This window comes from Micropterus dolomieu, linkage group LG12 (genome assembly GCF_021292245.1).
Source record: "Micropterus dolomieu isolate WLL.071019.BEF.003 ecotype Adirondacks linkage group LG12, ASM2129224v1, whole genome shotgun sequence".
Taxonomy (NCBI): domain Eukaryota; kingdom Metazoa; phylum Chordata; class Actinopteri; order Centrarchiformes; family Centrarchidae; genus Micropterus; species Micropterus dolomieu.
Genome location: NC_060161.1, coordinates 10,371,931 through 10,395,392, shown reverse-complemented (window position 1 = coordinate 10,395,392; position 23,462 = coordinate 10,371,931). Strand labels below are relative to the sequence as shown.

At 40.9% G+C, this 23,462-nt stretch overlaps 2 protein-coding genes across 4 annotated transcripts in view; both read left to right on the top strand.

Moving 5' to 3' along the window:
• tbc1d14 (TBC1 domain family, member 14) overlaps nucleotides 1-17,560 on the top strand; it is a 49,070-nt gene extending 31,510 nt beyond the window's left edge. For all 3 annotated transcript variants that reach the window (XM_046064982.1, XM_046064983.1, XM_046064984.1), the window contains 11 exons: nucleotides 3,356-3,480; nucleotides 5,026-5,108; nucleotides 5,387-5,504; nucleotides 6,124-6,230; nucleotides 7,818-7,898; nucleotides 8,100-8,188; nucleotides 10,584-10,655; nucleotides 12,724-12,852; nucleotides 13,280-13,389; nucleotides 14,540-14,798; nucleotides 14,896-17,560. In XM_046064982.1, coding sequence (XP_045920938.1) covers nucleotides 3,356-3,480; nucleotides 5,026-5,108; nucleotides 5,387-5,504; nucleotides 6,124-6,230; nucleotides 7,818-7,898; nucleotides 8,100-8,188; nucleotides 10,584-10,655; nucleotides 12,724-12,852; nucleotides 13,280-13,389; nucleotides 14,540-14,798; nucleotides 14,896-14,952 — 1,230 coding nt within the window. In that variant the 3' untranslated portion in view covers nucleotides 14,953-17,560. The remainder of the gene's footprint in view (nucleotides 1-3,355; nucleotides 3,481-5,025; nucleotides 5,109-5,386; nucleotides 5,505-6,123; nucleotides 6,231-7,817; nucleotides 7,899-8,099; nucleotides 8,189-10,583; nucleotides 10,656-12,723; nucleotides 12,853-13,279; nucleotides 13,390-14,539; nucleotides 14,799-14,895) is intronic.
• Nucleotides 17,561-18,516: 956 nt separating this feature from the next.
• LOC123980548 (C-C motif chemokine 4 homolog) lies at nucleotides 18,517-20,062 on the top strand. The gene is made up of 3 exons (XM_046064985.1): nucleotides 18,517-18,826; nucleotides 18,920-19,031; nucleotides 19,383-20,062. The coding sequence occupies exons 1-3, from the start codon at nucleotides 18,757-18,759 to the stop codon at nucleotides 19,474-19,476; spliced, it is 276 nt and encodes a 91-aa protein (XP_045920941.1). The 5' UTR covers nucleotides 18,517-18,756; the 3' UTR covers nucleotides 19,477-20,062.
• Nucleotides 20,063-23,462: the final 3,400 nt, after the last annotated feature.

Below are 23,462 nucleotides of genomic sequence, written 5' to 3'. Positions count from 1 at the left end.
ATTCACCCCTTCATACACTGATTGCCCAGGCTAAGGTGCCGACTGCTCATCAGAACAGAAATTAACATTCATACGCATTCACCCACAGCCATTGGGAACAATTTGGGGTTCAATATTTTGCCTAAGGATACTTAGTCATGCAGACTGGAGGATCTGGGGATCGAACCACCGACCTTCTGATAAGTGGACAAACGCTCTACCTTACAAATTGATAATAGCCCATTACAGTAAATGTGATGAGTCACAGATTGAGGAGTAAGTGCTTCCTTTATATTAAGATTCCTTTACGTAATTGAAGTTAATAAATGAAATCGTGATGGAATTTGAGTAACAGTTGTGATTAGTGAATTTGTAACCTGACCCGCAATTGCTGCCAAACACGCACACCGACATGCAGCCAACCACACAGAAGCCGTCTGACTCATTCCCACTTTGAATTGTGCTCAATGACCTCTGGGGGGAAAAAAAACTATGGAACTGCCTAAAATGGTTTCCAGTTAAAAGATGCTTGTTGAAGTTTGGTGTGCAGTGAACCAGGCTGAGCACCCTGCTGTGGCCTTTCATCTAGCAGCTTAGAGAAAGCCAGTGGTGTTTTCATGAGAACATAATGCATAGGTACAAATCCAAGGCAACACAGGAGGACAGCTTTACCAACATTTGCAACCATGGTGTACTTTCAAGCCCACTTTGCATACAGAAAGAACTTGCCACCAGTTGCTCATCATAACAAATGCAATTAGCCAATTGTGTGAGACTTTGTAAAGCCGCATGGTGTGATGCTAACAGACACATTTTAAATCAAAAAAAGTGTCTTCCTTATGTCTATAATTTTACGCCATAAAGGCCATTAGCAACCAGCATGACAGCTAGTCAGTCAGTCAGAGCCGCCAGGAACCATAGAGCTCTTATACAGCAGTACCAGGGAATTTGAGAAGTTTGCTGAACACCAGCGTGACAAAGCTGGTTGCCCTGGCTGCAGGCTGTCATGGGATACAACTCCAGCAGCTAATAACTACTACCCCATACACAGAAAGAGTAACAGTCCACACTATAAGTGAGGGGACAACAGGGGTTTCTTATCATTAATGAGAAAAACACAATACACGTGTGATTTATTTATTTTTTCTTTTAGGTGAGATCTGAACACAAGATTGCACACATGGAAAGGTCTCTGTATTAAACATAAGTACTTTTTTAATACCCACTGAAATATGTCTGAGCATTGAGTAGCAAAAAGTGCTGAAAGCAGGAATCAAAAGTATTGGTGCTAAAAACCGGTACAAAAAACTCTGGGGGCTGGAGTTGGAAACAATTGAGCTTATTAGACCTCTGTAGCTCGCTCCTCATCTCTGCTTAAATGCTAGATACTCGAGTACACATTAACCGCTATTAACATAACACACCTGAACCTGTAATACGCTGATCTAGATTCCCCAGAGATGTGCTCTTGGATCTGTGTTCTAAACTGGGTCCAGCATTAGACTGACCAACCTGTGAGAACCTCACCATCCCATTACAAATACAAGTAGGCTATTAACCACTCTGAGGTTTCTGGCAACCGGCTGTTACCAGTAAGAATTAGCCAACAGGTGTGTTTTTGATGTGATCAACAATCTATGAAGGTTACCTTTCTGCCTGAAGCCCCTTGTGAGAATTATATAATGTAGTTAAACTCGCTGCATTTTCTTTTTGTGTGTGACCCCGCTGCTGTTGCCATCAAACAATAACTAACCTCCCAATCACACAAGCACCTAGATATCTGTGTCAGAAAGAAATCTCTCTTTTTGTCTTTTTTTTCGTCTTCCTCTCGGTTGTTTGTGCCATGATTCACGGTTAAGCAGGCTCAAATGTGCATCATTGTTCATGGGGTGCTTGGGCGTGTGGAGGGCTGGATATGAGGCTGATACACGTGCTCACATTTCCATGTAGACTGATTTTGAAAGGAAAAGCTACCTGTGTGCACACATGTTTTTTTTGTTTGTTTGTTTTTAATCTCATTATTTTTTAGTATGGATCCTAAACACTCGCTTATAAATGAGGCCTGCAGGCTTTAGAGATCATAGATTGGGTCTAGAAATGTGGAAAGGTGTGGGCCTAAAAACTTGTTTGTGTTGATGGAAAGCGTCAGTGCTCAGCCTGAGGGTGATTTGGACCAAACCTGTAGCTTGGTGGGTTAAAGAAGGGACCAGTAGTGGGAAGTACACACACGGGTCTTCTGTGTCAGCTGCTTATATCTGAGTCAGTTACCTTTATTTGTCCCCTAGGGTCAATGAAGAACAGGCCCTGGTGCAACAGACGGCAACACAAAGACAGGACACGAGCCACGGGATGCGTCACTAACAGCCATGCATGCACACTCACACAGTCCGGTCGTAGGAATAGATTTTCCTGTCTATGTTGGCCTGTGCTGATCAATGTGAATGTCCCTGTGTTAAGCTGATTGCTTGCAGTCCTCGGCCTGCATTATTAACCAGCTCATCGCACGCTGGAGGCCATTTTGGACACATAGTTCAGGGGGTGCTCACATTGCACTTGCCCTAGTTCCAGTACCTTCCTGATTAACCTGTTAGTTTCCTCTAGCAGTGCTCTACCTGCTCCCTAATGCTGGCTTCTGACACACACACACACACACACACACACACACACACACACACACACACACACACACACACACACACACACACACACACACACACAATGTGTAAGTCAGCTGATGGTTGGCCTTGTGTTAAACTGCTCTGAGGCCTTAGCCTTTAACAGACTGTAAGTCACATGGCCTCCTCTTTCTATAGGTTGTATTCCACTCCCAGTGGTGAAGCAACACTCACACACTCATTAGACACGAGCTGACAAATGCTCAGAGGCCAAAAGAGCATTGTCACAAGGTTGTCAAGACATTTCTCAGTGTTTCCATGTGACAAATCCTCTCTCATATTATTTCTTTTAAGTGCTTTCATCTCCTTTCTTTCCTCTCCCCATCCATTAAAGCTTAGCTGTCTGTCTCTCACCACAACATTAGTTTTGAGGTCAACTGTGACCCTTGTGGCAATTTTCTCTGGCTTCGGAGCTGGATGCATGTCCTATTTGTACTTTGACATGGATTATAAAGCAACTAATCCACCTATTTCCCTCACTATAGTCCTCACTGTGTGTGTGTGTGTGTGTGTGTGTGTGTGTGTGTGTGTGTGTAAATGCTGCAGACATTTCATCGCCAGCAGCAATGTGAAACTAAATATATCCCTAAAGAAACTGAGGTCAAAAGCTAGTTGTGTTCTCTGTAAAGCTGTTGTATATTAAAACTCCACTTGTAGTTGTTAGTTTCTGTTTCTAAATCATGTGTTTATTTTGTTGTCAGGAATATGAAACAAAGAGTGGCAGAGCTGGACCCGGCAACCCGACGTCTCCCAGGCAGAGTGTGAGGAAAAACCTGGACTTTGAACCCCTCTCCACCACCGCACTTATACTGGAGGACAGACCTGCGTATGTAAACACACACAGACGCACACCGTCTTAGATCTTCGGGTTGTGAGACAGTCCCACATTTTTCATTCTCCCTCAGTGCCAGAGGAGTTTATTAGACACTAAAGCCACGTCTGTTGTCTTTCTATCATCCCCTCCTTCCTCTGCCCTGTCATCAGACTCCATTCAGTATTGTTCCTGCTCCCACTATGTCTCTGTATCACAGACTCTAAGAGACTAAAAGAGGTGCTGCTGAAAGTTTAATGATCCTCCATCAGTCTGGCTCCATTACCCTGTTTTTTTAGCATTTTACATTTTGTGAACATGCAGACAGAATGCTGGGCTTCATCTTTCATTCAGTGGTGCCTCCCAGCTACAAGATTAGCACTTCTTCTGGGGAACATGGCCACTGAAAATAATAGTGTACACAAGGAAGTTTATACTGACACCATGACTGGCAAAAATTGTGAAGTCAGCTGCTGCTCAGGTCTTTTGCTGCATGAAACTCCCACCTCTTTCCCTTCTTCACTGTCTCCCCCTACTGGTAACAAATATGCACACAAGCTTCTGTGTTATGGAGTAAAATTTGAGTGCACCATCTCTTTATACGTGTAGAGTGGAAGAAAAAAGCAATGGATCAGATGACAAAGTCAGGCAGCAATCCAACACCACATCAGCTAAGTGTCTTAAAGAGACTCTTTGACTGACAAACAACCTGCAATGCCACCCTTACTGTGCATTCAGACCAAATGTGAATTTAATCCTCGCAACGCTTTCCTAGCAGGGGTTCACGCACAACGTGATAACGCAAACAAACACAACTCGCGATTACTACTAGCTGTATGAACCCAAAGTAAACATTTTGCTGTGATTTAATTGCAAGAAAACGGATCAAACTGATGCTGAAATAACTCCAATATGATGCCGATTTGTTAAACATATGAATTCATACCTTTGTCAGGTGTGTCAATGAGACAGCAGAACAACTTCTAAACTGTTTGTTTTCTGAATGGAGTTTGGATCGATCGGGGCAATGCTATGCTAACTTGTTCACAGTGAAGTACAACCATAGCTGGAATAAAGTTACAGACATATATTTTCTGAACTCATCCGGTAGTTCAACTTTCTCGCTTTCTTTTCTCCAAGTAATGTCCAGTTTTTTTATATAAATATGAAGTAGTAGTCCAACAGAGCTCAGGGTGCCAACCGACGCTAACAACAACAGTGGAACCGCTTCACTTTTGGTTTGAAAGCACCATTAGACTCATGGGCTCTCTTTAATGGTGCATAGAAGAAATAATTGTATTTTAATTCAAGTTAGTAGCATGATCAAATGTGTACAACCACTGAATCATATGGAGCTGTATATATGCACAGCACAGGATAGAGTTCACTTCATAAACACATGAAAGTTACAAGAGCAAGGTCAGTGAGGGCTCCTGTTCTGTTCCTTTGTCTGTGTATTTCCTCTCTTTATATCACACAAGCTTGCTCAACATGAATAATGAAAGTCAAGCTGACAGAACGCACAACTCATTTCTTTGTGTTGATGTATTTGTGTTACAGTAATCTGCCTGCCAAGCCAGCTGAGGAGGCACAGAAACACAGACAGCAGTATGAGGAGATGGTGGCCCAGGCCAAGAAGAGAGGTGAGCTCATTTGACTAAAGTAATCAAGGCTTCTCTTACCATCTTCTTCCAGGAGCACTGGAGTCCACCAGAGCTGCAAACGAAGCATCACTAACCTGACTAGAGAAATCCTTGGAATCTGTAAAGCTGGATAACAATGTTGTTTCATCCCTCATTCATTAACTAACACATGCAGTTTATTTTTCCTCCACCTTTCTCTACTACGTGGTTCAACAAACTCTACCTCTTCCTGGTTGTATTTTGTATCTAACCACCTCTATTCACACTCCTGTCTGTAGAGTTGAAGGATGCCCAGAAGAGAAGGAAGCAGCTGGAGGATCGGTGTAAGCTTGAGGAGAGCATTGGAACAGCCGCCCAGACCTGGAACCAGGAGATCTTGCCTAATTGGAGTACAGTGTGAGTACAAACGAAGACTGAGCTCAGAATGATAAAAACACTGATATTCCAAGTAGTCTTCTTTGGAAACGTAACCTTTATTAGGGAGTTTCTCGGGCTATCAATGAAGAGATTCTGCTTTAGTGACGATTTTATACATTGCATTCAGGGACTTCACTCCTCTCCTACTGCAAGAATAAAGGTCAATTGTAGCCTTTCTAACTCCCTGACACTGTGCAGGCAGGTCTGCCCTGTCAGCCCCAATCTCTTCAGTTCACTCATCGAACCTCTGGCCCAAGCAGTACGCAAGAAGACAGAATTAAAGGCTAAATCCATAGGAGTGGAGTGTAACCTATGTTTGTGTGCAAATAATGTGCTGGTCAGTAAGTCAGGCATGCCTCTACTAATGAAGATGCTGGAAACCTATGGGGTATTCAGCGTATGTCCTTAACATGCACAAAACACAGGATATGGCATTTTATGACACGACACAATATTACATTTCAGAGGGCTTAGTACCTAGTTATGGATTAGTGTTATTCACTAATGCAGAACCTTGGGGCTCTGATTGATAAATGATGCCTTCCTCTTATTAAACACAACTGATAAGGAGCCTCTGATGTGCTAAACCCTCCTCCAGGTGTACATCTCGACGAGTGAGAGACCTCTGGTGGCAGGGCATCCCCCCCAGTGTCAGAGGCAAGGTGTGGAGCCTGGCTGTGGGCAACGAGCTCAACATCACGCATGGTACATGTGCATCTGAGTGTGTGTTATTTATGTTGAGAAGAAAAGACTACGACTACTTCCTGTTCTTCCTCCTTCTTCTTCGTACGTATTCATCATAATGACGAAACGCGCTCTGTAGAGTAGGTAATAAAACATATCGGTTCATTATTTAAGGACTTTATTATACACAGCTGAAAACATAGTTATGGATATTATATTGCATTTCTGTCAATAGATCCTAAATATTACACACTTGACCTTTAATATAATACAGTTGTAACCTGTGACGGTCATGTCCTGCTTTGTTAATTGACTGGTTTTTGTTCCTCTCTTAAAATCACACCTGTATGACCTTTTACTTTTTTGTTGGTTTATTCAACACGATAGAACAGGCTACACACACACACACGAGCGCGCACGCACACACACACACGCGCACACAGATGCATGTAGCAATTTGTCTAATTGTATTTGTAAGAAGTGTCAGTGAGTTAAGATAATAGAATCCATTAAGAAGGAGCATGGTCCAATGATTTCCTTAGTACAAGAGGCAGCATTTCAGTGAGCTCTCAAGTCTGGATGGAGATTATACACGCGCACACACACACACACACACACAGCAAATTCATTCTCTACTTGCTAAGGGAGCACCAACTTCAAATCACTCAGAGAAAGCTTCTCAGTACCCTCGGGGCTACTTGCAGATAAGCATTCGCTCGCTGACTGCTGAGCTGGCCCACTCTGCTTTCTGTGACTCAGCCTTTTAAATGGAGCACAGTGCCATGTATTATCACTCTGCACACACACACACCTCATACAAAGCTCGGTCCAATACAAAGTCGTTTGACTTCTCATAGATGGCTCACCGACACTGTCTCCCTTTAAGTAAAGTTGTGTTATTAAGGCTGCTAATGCTACTCCTACTGCTAGTACTGCCAACTACCACTACTTATAATGGTAATGGAAAGATTCTATTATGCTATTAATGTACAATAATACATTAAAAATTAAATACTAACGCTAGGTCGAGGCAGTTCTACGTGAGGTGAAAGGGACAGGTGCATGCTGGTCCGGTGATAGCGGTCTGTGCATCATTGTGTACAGGAACTAATAGCTAATTTAGCACTTTCAATACTTTGAATGGTGCTATTTTCCCACACTGTGAACAAATAAAGGCTAAGATATCCGGATTCAAGAGTCACTCACATTGCAGTTCTCAGCTCCTTGCGAGCCAGTCCAGCATGGCCTGTATTTGCCATCTTCTGCAGTTAATATTAATCTGCTGCTGTGCAAGCTCAGGGTCAGTAGTGCAGAGCTCCATGTCAGGTCTCAGAAACCTAATTATTTTGATTCAGCATCTCATCACTAGAGGGCAGCCCCAGGTCAAAGCACAGCCCGGGAGCTTCAGTGAACTGCAACAAAATAAATGTCTTCTGACAATGGAGGAAGAACTTTTTCCTGCAGAGTAAAGTGAAGAGCTGAATGCTTTTATCACCTGAATTGGTTTCTGTCCAGTCATCTTGTTTTCTACGCACTTTCTTGTAGCCTCTGCCCTACTCACTTACTCTCAAATTGACTGTACTGTGGTGCTGTTGCGTGTCCCTGCAGAGCTGTATAACATCTGTCTGGCCCGGGCAAAAGAGAAGTGGAGGACCACACCAGCACCTTCCTCAGAGACTGACACTGCAGGTAGAGACAGAATAGAACAATTTTTTTGTCGGTCTCCTACAGTGTTGGCCATAGTAATTCATCAATTTGACTGAAATCATCTTGACTAAACAAAAAAATGTTAAATTTAAATTTACTGCGTCATTGGATTAGAGAAATTATGGGGCAGGTTTCAACTTTTTCTTCTGTGTGTGTGTATTGATGTGTTGCCATGTCTTCCAGATGCTGGTTCATCAGATCGGGAATCAAGCCTGGAGCTGATCAAGCTGGACATCTCAAGAACCTTCCCCCACCTGTGTATCTTCCAGCAGGTCAGTGAGAGAAGCTCAGCTACCTCATACAATACTAATGTTTTGTGCTGTACAAAAAATGTGTCTTCATTATGAAAATAGTTGCTTTCACGCTGCATGATTTTCCGGGAGTACTGCGCCAATATGCCGAGGTACGGAGCCGGTAAGGGGGAGTCAGATTTGATCAACATTGGTAGTAACAGAGCCGGAACGTTGTCTGTGTGAAAAAGGACATACCTGGAATGCCGTAACAGGTGTGACATTTTGATGACGTACTGTATGTGCGACCCTGATCACACAAACACGCTGCTGGTACGAGGCTACCACTGGATGCATCTGCATGCTGCGTATGATGCACAGCAACTTCACTTGGGTGTGAAGAGTGCCATAAATGTGCCAGGAGAATTAATGAAGTTCTCGACACAATTATAGAGACACAGTCAGGCTTTGAGGAACAGCCACATCTCTAATATTAGACTTGTTAAATAATCCTAACTACTCTGACTTGATATGTGAAGCGTCTTTTCTTCCTAGAGTTTTGTAAGGCCTTTAATACAATAGAACACCAATTGATCTTTCTTTCATATGAAAATTATGAAAAATTATTGCAAAGCAATTAAAACTCTTAATGGAAAACAGTTCTATGAAATTGAAAAGTGGAACTTTCCATAGATTTAATTTGAAACGGGGAATTCATGTTTTTACTTTGTACACAAGTTCTCACAACCCATGTCGTCGTTACCTGTGCTATTCAAGGAATTTCCATTGCGGGCAGGGATGCCATCATCAGTCAACTTGCTGACGAAACCACAATCTTCAAAACAAAACTGCAAGCCATCCATGTAATTAACAACTTCTCACAGGCTTCTGGGCTGTAATAAATATAAATAAGTGTGAACCGTTACCTTTAAAAGACTCTAATGTTCGCTCACTACGATCAAGGAAGATCAGAAAGCAAGATGTTCATTAAATATTTGTCCAATCATTAAAAAATATTAAATCAGTGTTTGCAAAGGGATTTATCTCTGAAAGTCAGAGTGTTACTTACCAACGCTGAGGAGATATCTCCGCTCACAAACACTGCTCTCTCTTTACACCTGGACAGTAAAATCTGTCTCAATCTGGAATTTTATTCCCCATCACATTTTCTTTTGTTTTGGTGGTTTGAGCTTTATTTTAAATTGTAATTACAATGTGGGCAAACTCCCTGTGCTAACTGATTTATAAACACATAATAATAGATATTTTATATAAACGCAAATGGGTTCAGAATCTGATTATACTGGTGAACCAGCTATTCAATGGAGAGGGTTTTTATCAACATACAATATTCCAGTTGCACCAAACAAATTTGCAGAAGTATTTGACGCCCTTCCACCAGACACGATAATGCTTTTTAGAAATACAGGCAGACTAGTAGACTTTTTTGAAATATAGGCTCCACTTACTTCCCACTCCCTCCCCGGTGCAGCCGAGTCACCAGTTTGAAAAATGTGTTTCTCTCAGCATCTTTGAAATAATAAGAAGAACATACAAGTTCATATCATATTGGAACCGATATGTAAAGAAAATGAGTACTTTATAATGCAAAATTCCACGTTTATAAATATAAATTCAGCAGTAAAAACTTTGTACGCTTCCTCCATGAGGTTGTACATTATATCATTTATTTATTTATTTTTTATTAAAACTGTTAACAAATGGAGCATAATATAGACTACCCCTGGCAATGATATTGTTATTTGTGTCTTTTGATATGCTTGAATACTGTTCTGTATACCTCTGTTTGTTCCATGAACACTATATTTCTTTTTATTTAATAATAAAAAAAATAATAAAGATAAAATTTACATTTATTCATTTAGCTGACGCTTTTATCCAAAGCGATTTACAAATGCTAAGTAAGTCAGAGGTCACACGCCTCTGGAACTAGGGGTTAAGTGTCTTGCTCAGGGACACATTGGTGGATGTGTCATAGTGGGGAATTGAACCTGGGTCTCTCACACCAAAGGCATGTGTCTTATCCACTTTACCATCTCCACCCACCCCTAAAACAAGAAAAAAGACTGGAATAAATGTGCACGGCTAACAAAGCGACTTGCTACAATGTTCACCCGCCATTGTTGTAATGAAAGCAAGGTGACGTATATCTTGAATGTCACATGAGACACCAACACTGTTGTGTTACATGTCATAGTCCTTTTCTGTCTATAGTCAAGCCTCTGGTCAGACACGGTTGGGGGATTATGCTGCAAACTTTCATTCAGTATGAATGAGCGAATGCGTCTCATTGGCAGATCTCTTCAATACAGTGTTGGCCTGCTAACCTTGCAAGAAACTGTGAAGCTCTGTGTGTATTAGTGTATTTTTAGCCTGTTTGATAGCCAATGACTTTATTATGTTGTTCATTCATCAGGGCGGCCCATATCATGATGTACTACACAGCATTCTGGGAGCATACACCTGTTACCGGCCAGATGTTGGCTACGTAAGTCTCATACACACTTACACACAAACAGCACTACATCCTGTTATTGTTTTATACCCACTTTGTCTACTGTTTTTAAGAAAACAGTCATGAAGCCTCACGTTGTTGTCTTAATTGTACACAGATCAGAGTCACGACAGCGGGTTAACACAGAGTATTGTTTTTTGGGTCTTCATGTATGTGTGATACATGCGTCTCTTTATATAGTGTTAATATTAAATTGCAGATCAGTAAATAGGCTGTAGTGACCTTTAGTAATAGTAAGTCAGCTTTGAGCTTTTATACAGTAGTAGTACTATTTGCGTATTATGAAGGGTAAAAATGACACAACCCAGACCTGGCTCTACCACGTAACACCTACATAATCTATCATTATCTTTAAATAACTTGAGTTTCATTGTGGTCGAGATGACTGATAGCTTCTGGTATTTGATTTCCACACTGTGTGTGGTGTCTAGATAAGAGGGTGGGTAGAGAGTATTGAGGCTTCTCTGATTTTAGGAGAATAAGATATGCGGCCTTTGTTTGATGCCGGAGATAAATAACTGCCATTCAAGCCGGTGTGAGCGGACCATCTTTACTCGTGGCTCTCTCCTGGGTGTGTAATTGCGGGAACAGCTCGTGTCTTCGAAGTGGGAAATCCTCTTAGAAAACTATATTTATTATCAGGTAAACCAAGGTTTTATGTAACGCACAAATAAAATCACACAAAAAGACCAAATCATCGCAAATTAACTCAGTGCTGACAGTGTGCAGGAATTCTACTACTTCTAAGTTCATATAATAACTGCTAGTAGAACGCAGTGTCTGTGTTATGATGGAGAAGGAAAAGCAGGCAACATAACCGGGCTCAGCAGCCTCAATGGACATAACGTTCACTAATAGCAGAGGGGAACAGACCGAGGAGGACGGTGATGGAGGAAGCTCAGAAGAAATGCGCGACTTGCCGATGCACTTGAAACAGTAGAGGCGCCAAATCCCACCAGATCTTACATAATGTCGCTTTAAAACACTCTGAAATGCTTCCAATGGACATTTAAACTGTGACAGAGACGTGAAAAGATGTTAGAGATGTGCCGGTACACCCGGGAGTGCGACCAAAACGGTGGCACAGGCCTCCCCAAAAATCTGATAGGCTACCGTCTGGTGCCCCGCTGCCAGAGCCAGAGGTGGCAGGTATTTTGCTCATGGGTACAGAATCTAGTGAAAACTGGCTGAATTTGACAGCTGAAATAATCATTATCATTATAAATAATTATAAAGAAAATAAATAAATCATTATAGATCAGAATGATTTAATTTGAAGGTGTATTCATTTTGTAGAGCTTGCAACCACTAGGAATTTTGAAACTGTATTCAGTTGGTCAGAAGTCAGCTGTCTTAAATGTTTAACAACCAACCTGCTGTTATTTATGGTGTTTTCAGTGTATTTGATATTTGTTCATTTGCATAGTGAGGTCTCATTAAATCCTGTGCAGTCATGGCAACGATTGTAGTGTTCCCAGGTCCGCAGCGATAAAACAGCACTAACTAGATGCACACATCTGTGTTCAGCAGGTGAATAGAGAACGTCCGGACTTTAGCACTCTGCGCAGGTCAAGTTAACCCCCTTTTGATGATGACTGTATTAACCTGTGCTCCTACATAGAACTTCTTTATTGAGCTTCTGTTGCTCTTCAGAGGCACACTGGGCTTGTAGATTCTGTGGTTTGCTGTGCTGCTCCCCACTGCAGGCCCACGCTGTCTGTTCTTAGGTAGAAATGACTGTGACTTCCTGCACTGACCCCAACCCTTGAACTGCTACACGCACAAAATATATGCATTTACCTCAGTGTGCAGGTTTTTTTTAGTTGTGTTCTTTGCATCAGTCTGCATCAGCATTTCACCTCTCTTCGCAGCTGAAATATCCAGACTGACGCTGACCTGTTTGTGATTGTAAATTACTGTTTGAAATGAAATGAAATGGGTTGTGCAGTGCAAAATTCACTTTAAGCAGGTGGCAGTGTACACATACAAGTGTTGTAATTGTTATTTTCTGTCGTGTGTGTGTGTGTGTGTGTGTGTTTAGGTGCAGGGAATGTCGTTTATCGCAGCAGTGCTGATCCTGAACCTGGACACAGCCGATGCCTTTATAGCTTTTGCCAACCTGCTCAACAAGCCCTGTCAGATGGCCTTCTTCAGAGTCGACCACAGCCTTGTCAGTACACGAGCACACACACACACGCACGTACCGCCATTACCGCTTGTTTTGATAATAGACTGTTTACCTGAGCTTTTTTATATTGACTTTGGAAACAGTATATTGAAGCAGATAAGCAGTTGTGTGAACACCCCGTCTTATATTTAGGTCAGGTGAAGGAAAATGTGCACAAAATTGATTTGTCCACAGACTAGAACAACACTTATAATATATAATATGACTCTCCAGGTGGATTATTAAAAATCCAAATAGTTCAAAAATGTTATAGGGGTTTACATATTTCAAAAAGAGGCAATCATCTGCAGTCTCAGCGAATTTAAGGAGCATTAAACTGAATATTTAAATCACTGGTCCATTCCTACAGATGACTCATTAAACACAATGTGGTTTTTGTGTTTACGACCACCTTTTCCTCTCTCCACAGATGTTGACTTACTTTTCAGCATTTGAAGTGTTCTTTGAAGAAAATCTACCAAAGCTCTTTGCACATTTCAAGAAAAACAACTTGACTCCTGATATTTATTTAATCGACTGGTGAGTTTCTCCACCTGCGTGCAGGGTGCACATTGTTCTCCTTCCTGTTAGAAACGTGTTGCATGTCATTATCTCAAAACATAACACTTGGGTCACACTGAGCCCGTCGCAGCTTCAGTGTGAAACGTGTGTTTCTGACTGAACAGGATGGGCTGTCAGTGTGAGCAGGGGTCTGTGACACACACTTTCTTTTAGTCACACTACACCAAGCTTATAACATGAAGAAAGCCAAACAAGATACGGTTCTTTTTTTTCGGGCAAACAACAACCTGGTAAACAAACTTCAGGGTCTTGGCCAATCAGAAGACAGTGGGCTTAAAGAGCCAGGAGCATGTGTCAGGCAGGCTGAAATGAGGGGCCTGAAGGGCCTTTGTAAGATAGGAACATGAATCATCTAAAGCTACCAGAAAGGAGTCACAGAACTACAATGTAGAGCTGGAAATGCAGTATAAAAGGTCCCCTTTAAATATTGTGAATTATGATGAATGTTTTTTATTTAAAGTGAGACTACAAAACATTAGCCATGTCACACTTCTCTAACACTGACATCTGAACTACTTTGCAGTATTGAGATTACAGCTCTAAAATGTCTGGGTAAAAAACATCAACTTTTTCCCATATTTAATTTTTAAGCAACAACATATACTACTGCTGCTAAGAATAATAATACTAAAAAATGCTATAAAATCAATTCAAGACTTAAACAAAAGTACAGACATGATACCAGCTACGTGTAATTATTGTAGTAATCTGCCGTTTCCTGTTCTGCAAAGTTACGTGACGAGTGAAAGTAGCTGATGTTAGCTAGTTAATTAGCCATGTTGGTAGGAAGTATTGAGTATTAATTTGACCAGTGCTGAACACGCTAACTCTTGCCTCATGATAACAAACCCCAAGTTTATGTGTCACTTTTCTTTTTTTTTTTTTAATGCTGTGTGTGACTACGGACGAAACCAACATTTAAATGTTTTTTAATGTTTTAGTGTATATGGTTCCAAATGTATCTCAAAAATTCAAACCTGTTATGTCCTTGTTTCTTTTCATTTGTGCATCTGGTAAATTACTGCGTCATCTTAAGTGCACGTTTCCCCCCCCCCCCCCCCCCCCCCCCCCCCCCCCCCCCCCCCCCACCTCCACCTTGTCCCTCCAGGATCTTCACCCTGTACAGTAAGTCGCTGCCGTTGGACCTGGCGTGTCGGGTGTGGGATGTGTTCTGCAGAGACGGCGAGGAGTTCTTGTTCCGCACGGCAATGGGCCTGCTGCGTCTCTACCAGGACATCCTGACCAGCATGGACTTCATCCACATGGCCCAGTTCCTCACCCGCCTGCCCGACCTCATCCCTGCGGACCAGCTCTTTCAGCACATCGCCGCTATTCACATGACCAGTCACAACAGGAAGTGGGCGCAGGTCGGGCATTATACGGTTTAGGGGTTTTTGTTTTGTGCGATTTATTGGTGTGTTGTTGGGTTCTTTTTTTTAACTGTACATCCCTCCGTCTCCTCAGGTCCTGCAGGCGTTACAGAAAGATCAGGAGCGAGGCAGCCCGGTGCTGAAGCGCTGAGCCTAAGATCAGAGGAAAGTCATCCCACACTAAGAGACTCCACTAGGAACATCTGGACCTTTTGAAAGACCTTTGTTCAACTTCACCGTAACATACCTGGTTGTAGCCGCTGTAATAGACCTGAGCCGTGTTACTGCTCAAACTTGAACCAGGACGGGGGTCTGTCAGAGATGAAGGAGGGTGAAAAGGAACTCTGTCACCCCTCCTCTGTTGACTGAGAAATGAAGGTGGCAGAGGCTGAAGAATGTATCACACACTCGCATACAGGCTGTCTCAGGTCTCCACTGACCAGAGGAAACCACTGACATACCAGTTACTACCCAACTGTTCCACTTAGCTTGAAATCCCCTGCTGTCAACACTCTCGCGAGCTACAATTCCTCTTTTCTTTTTCCCCCAATAACAAAAGTCAGGGTAAGTAATAGTAATGTCCTGTAATGACATCTCCGGGGTCAGATGTGTGTTGAAATGTGTTAAGTGGAACCTTGTCTCTCTGTCTCTGTGTGTTTTTTGCACCTTTTTTTTCTCAAAACTTCAGTCATTCCTTCAATGTCCTCTTGAGTTTGATTTTGTCTTTTGACCTCGGCGTGATTTTAATTTGCGTGTTGTCCAGCCAGTAAAGATTTATTTCCTGAACCATTCCCTGAAGTCAACTCTGAGTTGACTGAGTTGAGCCTTGAAGAGAGTTTTGTGAGTTAAAATCCACGACCAACACCTGAAGACAAACTTTCTCTGTCTCTGAGAGCACCGCACTGTTACATTGAATGAAATGTTTTAACCCTCTACAAAGAGGGCCGTAAGCTGCCTGTAAAATACATTTTTTGCAGTATGTTTATGTCGATGAAACTGGTTAATGAGGTAATGTGTTGCTTTTAGACACACACACAAGATAGTGTCAGACGTGGGCTTACCGTGCCCTTAATATGTTTGAGGTACATTTCAGCTCGTTGGCGTTTTGATTTCCTGATGTCTTGGTGTGAGTGTGATGTCGTTCAATGTTGTGTTTATTTAATATTTATCCAAAGGATGATGGGACATAAACAGAGCTTGTTCCAGTCAAATAAAGTAACTGTTAGTCGCAGCCCTTCACAGAGATGTCAACATATGCACACAAAGCGTGTTGTTGACGATCAGGTCCTGGGCACTGCACGGCCTTTGTCGAGTGGCAAACCTGTAGTTTCTGTAGCGAGTCTGTGCTTTAACTGCAGCTATCTGACTGGTTGTTCACAGTGGCATGAAAATAGATGACTAGTTTTGTTTATAATCCCAGAGTGCTGTTAGAATTTCAGGTTTTTGTTATTTCCTGTCAAGCAGAACATACGTGCATGTCGGTGGTAACACCTGGTCCTCAGGTGTTACTGTGTCATCTGTCAGGCTTTGTGGCTGCTGTTCTTTGAGGTTGTCAGAGGGTCAGAACTCGAGATGCTGCATTCACACTACGGTTAAAGTGTCACTCGTGAGGGAAATTTCTTACCAGCATTGTTTTGATGCACTCACATAGGCTAGGCAGTGCTAAGTTAATACACAGCATTTCTTGATAATTAGATATGAAGTACCATCTTACTGTTGATCCCATGAAGTAAAGCAGCAGTTTGTTAAGTGTGTTTTTGCCCAAGTTCGGTTGTCAGATTTTTCTCAGCCAAAAATCTTGAAACAAAACAAACTGCTGATGGTATTTTTCAGTGTGAATGCAGCGACAGTCCCGTTAAAGGTTGTGAAGCTGCTGCATCTGATGTGTTGTGCTACTGACTTTGTGTGTGAGATGGAGTTTACTTCCCTTTTGTGCCCTGTAATATTAGTGATATTATTATTAAAATACAGAAAGCGCCTTTTTATTTGTAAATCATCATGTCTGCTGGTTCACGGCTGCTAGCAGACTCACTGTCTGGGTTTCAGTGTCTGCATCAGCTCAGCACCATGCAGCAGACTTTCTGATCACTCTTCTCGATGCACTCCTCCCTCCCACAGCCCCCCCACCCCCGGTGTGGTTACACACCATTGCAATAAAGCCTTTTGCACATTGATTGGAAGCCTTTGAGTTGTGTCTCGCATCATCACTTTCTCATCACTTGCAGGTTTTAACTGGTTGTCTGTTTTCCATCCTTTATTTTTGTGTGTGCAGGGGTGTGTGTGTGTGTGTGTGTGTGTGTGTGTGTGTGTTTTACATGTTTATGTGGTTAAGTGGCATTTCCAGTATGAGATCTGTTAGTTACAAATTGATTCTAACTACCTTTTAAAGTCTGGCCTGTGTATGAATTGACCCTCCCAGCTCTGCCAACACTACCTACTTCTTGCCCTTGTATCACAAAACCCACAGCAACACTGTATGATCCACAGTGGTCGAAAACAAAATTCAATCAAACACAATTTGAATAAAAAGTGTAGTGAGCTGTTTCCTGATTATCTTTTTGATATGGAGGATATCTGTAATTTCTTTCTAGTTGTTTTTTGTTGTCTATTTTCTTTTGTTTTTTCCCTCAAGAGACCTGTGTACTGTTGAGGACTGATAGACATAGATGGAGACAGCAGAGGATTACCATGCAGCTGTATCTAATTTGAAGTGTGTTTAAACAATGGTTTTATTAAAATAAAGAGCTATACATATTCAACCATCAGCAGTTCAGTGTTCATATTTAATGGAAAATGACTTGGTACTGAAATGTTAAGCCCCTGACATACTCACTTTTTAACAATGCTGGAGACGTGCACAACCTATGTTCCAAAGGAGCACAGGATACGCTTGCCAGCTATCTTGCGAATGCGTAGTTAAAAGCAACCCTGAACGTACTTTTATCAAGTAAAACTTGAATGCCACATACGGCCAACTCTCGGTAGCGTGTAGCGTAGGAGCATGTTTCTGCCAAGTCACGTCTGGAAAAATGAACACACTAAGTAAAATTTATTTAATATAGCACCTTTCACAGAACAAGTCACAAAGTGCTTTACAAAAAACAAAACAATTATAATAACAAAAGCAACAATAAAACAGTGGAGCAGGCAGTCATAAATAAGCATCAAACATTATAAAGGCATCAATCAAAATAATCAATGTAATTGTGTATGTTGAAAGGCACATAAATAATCAAAATTAAGGCATTTTGTATTTTAAAGAGAACATGACTATTCACAGGTAAAAGTTTACAGGGAGACAAAGGCCTGTTTAATTTTAAAAAAATTCCTCCCGCTGATTTTTGAATGCTTCGACTGAGACCTCAGAGTGTAGGTCTGACGGAAGAGTATTCCACAGCGTTGGTGCAACCACTTGGAAAGCAAGGTCACCTCTAGTTTTTAGATGTGTACGCGGTATAACTAGTAGGCCTGGGTCTGAAGATCTTAAAGGCCTAGTGGTAATATACGGGTGCAGCATGTCTGATCTGTAAATCCAAACAATTTTCACCAGTTAGTCGTTAACTGTTAGCTGTTTTGTGCTGGGCAAATCATTTACAGTGAGTTGTAAACCTTTAATTTTATAATAAATTAAGAGAAATATTGTAGCTGTTGGTTTTGCTGTATTTTACCGTCATGCTTTGAGTTAGTCTCGGTACTAACCACAAGTGTATTTCCTGCAATCTACCACTCAACCTTTGTAAAAACCAAGTGGAAAGTTTCTGTCATAGGCAGCTTCGGTCCCCTTGACACCACAACCGCCCTCCCCTTTCCGCAAAGTTGCACCTTTTTTTCTTTTAACCTTTTTGATCTTAATAAACGTGACACCACACCACCTTTTGTTTAGGAGCCCTTTATTGCAGGCAAAGAGCAGTTGTGCCCATCTCCATCATCGCATCCAGAAGAATATCGAGTCATCATGAGGACCAGTCACATCCTTCTCCTCTGCATCCTGGGAGCTGCGCTGCTGGACTCCGTGATCTGCAGCAGTAAGATGACCATAACCTTAATAAGTTTAACATATTCTGTGTTAGAGGTGTTCTCAGGACATCATGATGATACATTTATAGCCTTTTTCTTAGATGGAATTGGTCCTGATGACTGCTGCTTCAAATTCTACCCAAGAAGATTGAACAAAAACCTCATCACTTCATATTACATGACTGATTACCGGTGCCCAAAAACTGGAACCATGTAAGTGCTGAAAGTTTATTTTAATACAGGGACCTTACATAAGTGTAACGTGTATTATTCAGTGTGACTATTTGTAAATCAATTACATTTCATGGACATTTAAAAAAACAAACAAAAAAAATAGGTTCATGTTTAACACATCCTGCACACTCTATTAATTTTCACATTAGATATGAGGTACATTGCATAAATTACTTTATTTATTACGTTTTCCATATCTGATGATACAGTTAATTCTAATTTTGTCTCAATTTCTAATTTTTACTTTGTTGTTCTTTCAAAAAAATTGAACAATTAAAAACACTGTTGACCAACATACTGACATGAACACTTTCACCTTCCTTCTTTCAGTCTGGTTACCCAAAAGTCTCGTCATATCTGTGTGGATCCAAATCTCTCCTGGGTTGAGGACATCATGAAAATGGTGGATGAACGCTCCTTGTAAAGCAGCTGCCTGCTCATCCTTACTTCAAGTTACTGTGGCTTTTGTTGCTTTATCAAATCACATACTATGAAAGGCTTGTAACAATATGGTCATGATATTGGTATTAATGTGCAAATCTGCTTTCTATTTTCCTTTGTTTTTGTAATATCTTTTGGTTGCTTTGTATTACCCACAATATCATACAGTAAAAAACCTCATACAAACACAGTCAACAGTGTGAAAACGTTGCCATGTCTCTTCAATTCCTTGTAAGCTAGAAAACATGCTGTTGAGTCTACGGTTTGTGCAAGCCTTAATCGGCTTAGACTTGGTCTAAAATAACAAAAGAAAAAGATGCTAAAAAGCTGATAACACAACCTTATGAGCTGTAATGATGTAAAGACATTTTCTGAAATACGTTTCCTGAAAGAACAATGTCATTTGATTTATATTAAATTATAGGAAAAAATAGGGCATTTCCTTGAAAGGAGAGCTTAAACACAATTTAAAGTATTACCTGCTGAGCACTGACTGAAAGACACTTTATGTTAAAGGGGATATATGTTGCTTTTCAATGAAGTCACTAAATAAATCAAATTTTTACTGCCTTGTTGTCAATGGGCTCTAACTTCACTTAGAAATAAAGCACACACCTGTTTTCTCTGTTGCCCGTCTCCACTATTCTGCTTTTAATGTGAGGACAGGGGGGCGGGATGTAGCTACATGTGCGCTCCCGAGTCTTTCTCCGACTACAGCTACAACACCGCAGCTAACGAAATGCAGTCCACCAACACCACAAAACAACCGGCTCCCAGCACAACACACTCCAACATTTACTCCACGTAAAGATACAAACAACAATTAAGGTTAATGTGCTGAAGTCCATCAGACCAAACGACATTCAGATGACGTGAAGTGAAAACGGTCAGTAACAGAAAAGCTGGAGTCACAGAGAGTCACGTTAGCTCGCCGCCTAACACCAAGCAGTTGCTAACATTATCCAGTGCAAAGTTGTATCGCTTTCCGCATCACCAGCTAACACGAGCCGTATTACTATCCTGTGTACCACCAGTATTTTTATATACAGTCTATGGTATTATGTCAAAGTGTTGATATTAGCCTGCAAGAAAGAATGTGATGTAAGGCAGGGCAGCCAGCTAATGTTACGTTAGCTTGGACCTGCCGCTTGTTTGCATCAAAATGTTTAATTTAGATATATTGTTATTTTACTGATACAGCAACACAGAAGAAAACCCATCCACTAACAATACTGTAACGTTACTTACTGCAATCTAAGTGTTATAAAGTATAGCAACAATCTCATTTAAAATATTTAGACTAGCTCACTGACCGTTTTCATCCATTACTGTGCTCACATTGCTGAGCCTCCAGTGGAAGATACACAAAGAGCAATGTTAGTTTGCTGATGTAGCATGTCGAATAAATGTACTAAATTTAACGTTATCATGTAGAGATGCTCACAAGTCTTTGAGCTAGAGTCCAAGTCAAGTCTCGTGGTTATAATGAATGTTGTATCACCTGCTGCGTTCAATCCAGGCTGCTTATAACACTGCATAGCTAGAAGGAATTCTGTAACTGTAACATGTTTTTCACTTACAGAACCATGTAATGTGCACTGCGACATGACAGATTATTAACTACTGTAAGTCAACACATCCCCCAGACTCTCAAACCAGTGTAACATTATAACTAAATGAAACAATAATGTTACATAATCAACAATAAGCCTGTAACCTTTTTGCAGCCAACATTAACGTGATAACAGCCAGCAGGATGTAAATGATTACATTAATCAACTACCACTTGGCCACGTAAACAAATGTTCATGCATCTTTTCATAACGAACAACAGAGTTAACCTCCTGTGGGTTGTAGCTAAAGCAAGAAGCAAGCGAACATTAGATGGCCTATGCTGAGCTAAACATGTTTACTAAGCTGTCAGGTTACTAACTTAGTTTGCATTCTGTGCCTCTTTTGTTTGGGTCTTGTTGTATAGAGAGCCTAAGTCCCTCGCTTCCGCTTCCGGCCCATGGGACCTTACTTTGGAAAAAAAACATGTACGGTCAACTTATTTTTTGATCCTGTTTGAACTGTGCCCTGAATTACATTACATTTCATTATTATTACCATATATCATATGTGTTGGTAGTTACTGTGGTAAAATACAGATGAAACTGGAAGAAGAAACACCTCCGTAGGCAAAAGGAAGAAGGTTGACCCTTTTACAATCCACATACGGAGAGATGAAGAGGAATGTGAAAGAAACACACACAAACAAGGACAAACATGAGTTTAAAAGCACCACACAGTGTGAAAACTAATTTCCTATTGTTAACCGACATCAAGACAGGTCCAGGTCTATTTGTTGTAGGAACAGACCTGATAAATCACTTTCCAGATAAATGTAATTTTAACAGTTAAGGGTAGACAATTTTTTGATGTAATCAACAATACACGTGTGTTCTATTAAAACCAGGTGCGATTTTGTACAAATGTGGAGTGACTGCTATATAATTTTATTTAGAATGGAAGATGCAACATTGTCCATCTTCACATGTAACTGCAAACATATTATGTCCTTTATGATAGTTAAAATATATATAAAATTTAATTGTTATTACAATCAATCTGCAATTGGATTTTTTTATTAGACCTAGTATTTCAAATGCACTGTAGGCTACAGCCAAATACACAGTCAGATTCCACCGCTTAATCATCCATTAAGGAAATGTAAGTCTGGTAAACAATGAATTGAAGGACAATTGATAAAACTTTATTGTATTAACTTTGTGACACTTTCCCCCTCTGACTCAAGCTCTTTATAAAGATAGATTTGCATAGTCCGTGTATATAGGCATTAATATCTCTACGTCCACTGGATAAAAATTAATTTTATCTGCCACTGCCAACAATTTACCTGCGTTTGCCTGGTGCTAATTTCAGACCCTGCCTTGACTGCCAGGACACTCCCCATGATGCACTGAGCTCCTCTCCCTCTCCATCTGTATGCATTCTTATCCTATTAACACGTTACTAACTTGACATCTCTCCTCTCCTGTAGTTTTGTGCTTCCTCGTCCTTCTCCTCTCTGCTTCTGTCGCTTTCTGCAGGTATTTCTGCCTCCGGAGCTGTGGAGTCTGGATCAGTAATTACCAAATGAACTGGTGCTGAATTGTAAAGTTTTTTCCCCCTTTCTAAGTGCCAGTATCAGAGCCTGTGAGGAGTTCATAGACAGACATACAACAGTTTGTGTAGAGCTGGTATCAGGTCCCATTCATTCTTTTACTCACTGCTGCAGTAAGACTGAAACAAAAACTTATTTCAGCTCTATATACAAACTGTGACACATTATTTTGCATTCTACAGATAACCAGAAGGCCATGAATTACGCATGTCTTCAATTATTTCGATCAGTTTAATTTTTAAACTGAACTGTGAATATAGGGAGCAAAAATGCTCATAAGGTCAACAACTGTGAATTTCCTGGCAAATCTCTGCATATACACTTTTATACAGTAGTGCCATCTACTGACTCCAATTAAAAGTAACATTTTCTACTATATGTAGGGGAGACTGAGTATGGTTCTCACACTTTTTTTTATCAGTAACTATAACTCACTGAATTTTTTACAAAGTACCCACATTTGTTCACTACAAATGGAACCAATTCAATCCGCTACAAGAATATCACAGACCTCGTGAGGTGATTTCAAATGCATTGTGTTCCCTTGTTATAGCCTACCCCAATAGCAGGGTATGTTGTAACAATCATAACAAAAGAATCAAAAATAGATGCCACACTATATGATAAGCTTCCAAAACAGGTATCAAAGATATCAAAGAACAATTTTTCACTCTTGCTGTAACAGACGTGCATGAACAGTATACCAGCACTTCTATATTTTACTCTTTGGCGTACCGGGAGTTTTTTTACACACAGGCACAAGCTGTACGCTTTTCTACCCTCTCCACCAGAGGACACAGAGT

Excerpts from the sequence above, each read along its gene's own strand:
- LOC123980548 (XM_046064985.1), top strand. The coding sequence starts at position 18,757 with ATGAGGACCAGTCACATCCTTCTCCTCTGCATCCTGGGAGCTGCGCTG. Across the intron at positions 18,827-18,919 it reads GGACTCCGTGATCTGCAGCA|ATGGAATTGGTCCTGATGAC; the intron begins GTAAGATGACCA and ends CCTTTTTCTTAG. Across the intron at positions 19,032-19,382 it reads TGCCCAAAAACTGGAACCAT|TCTGGTTACCCAAAAGTCTC; the intron begins GTAAGTGCTGAA and ends TCCTTCTTTCAG.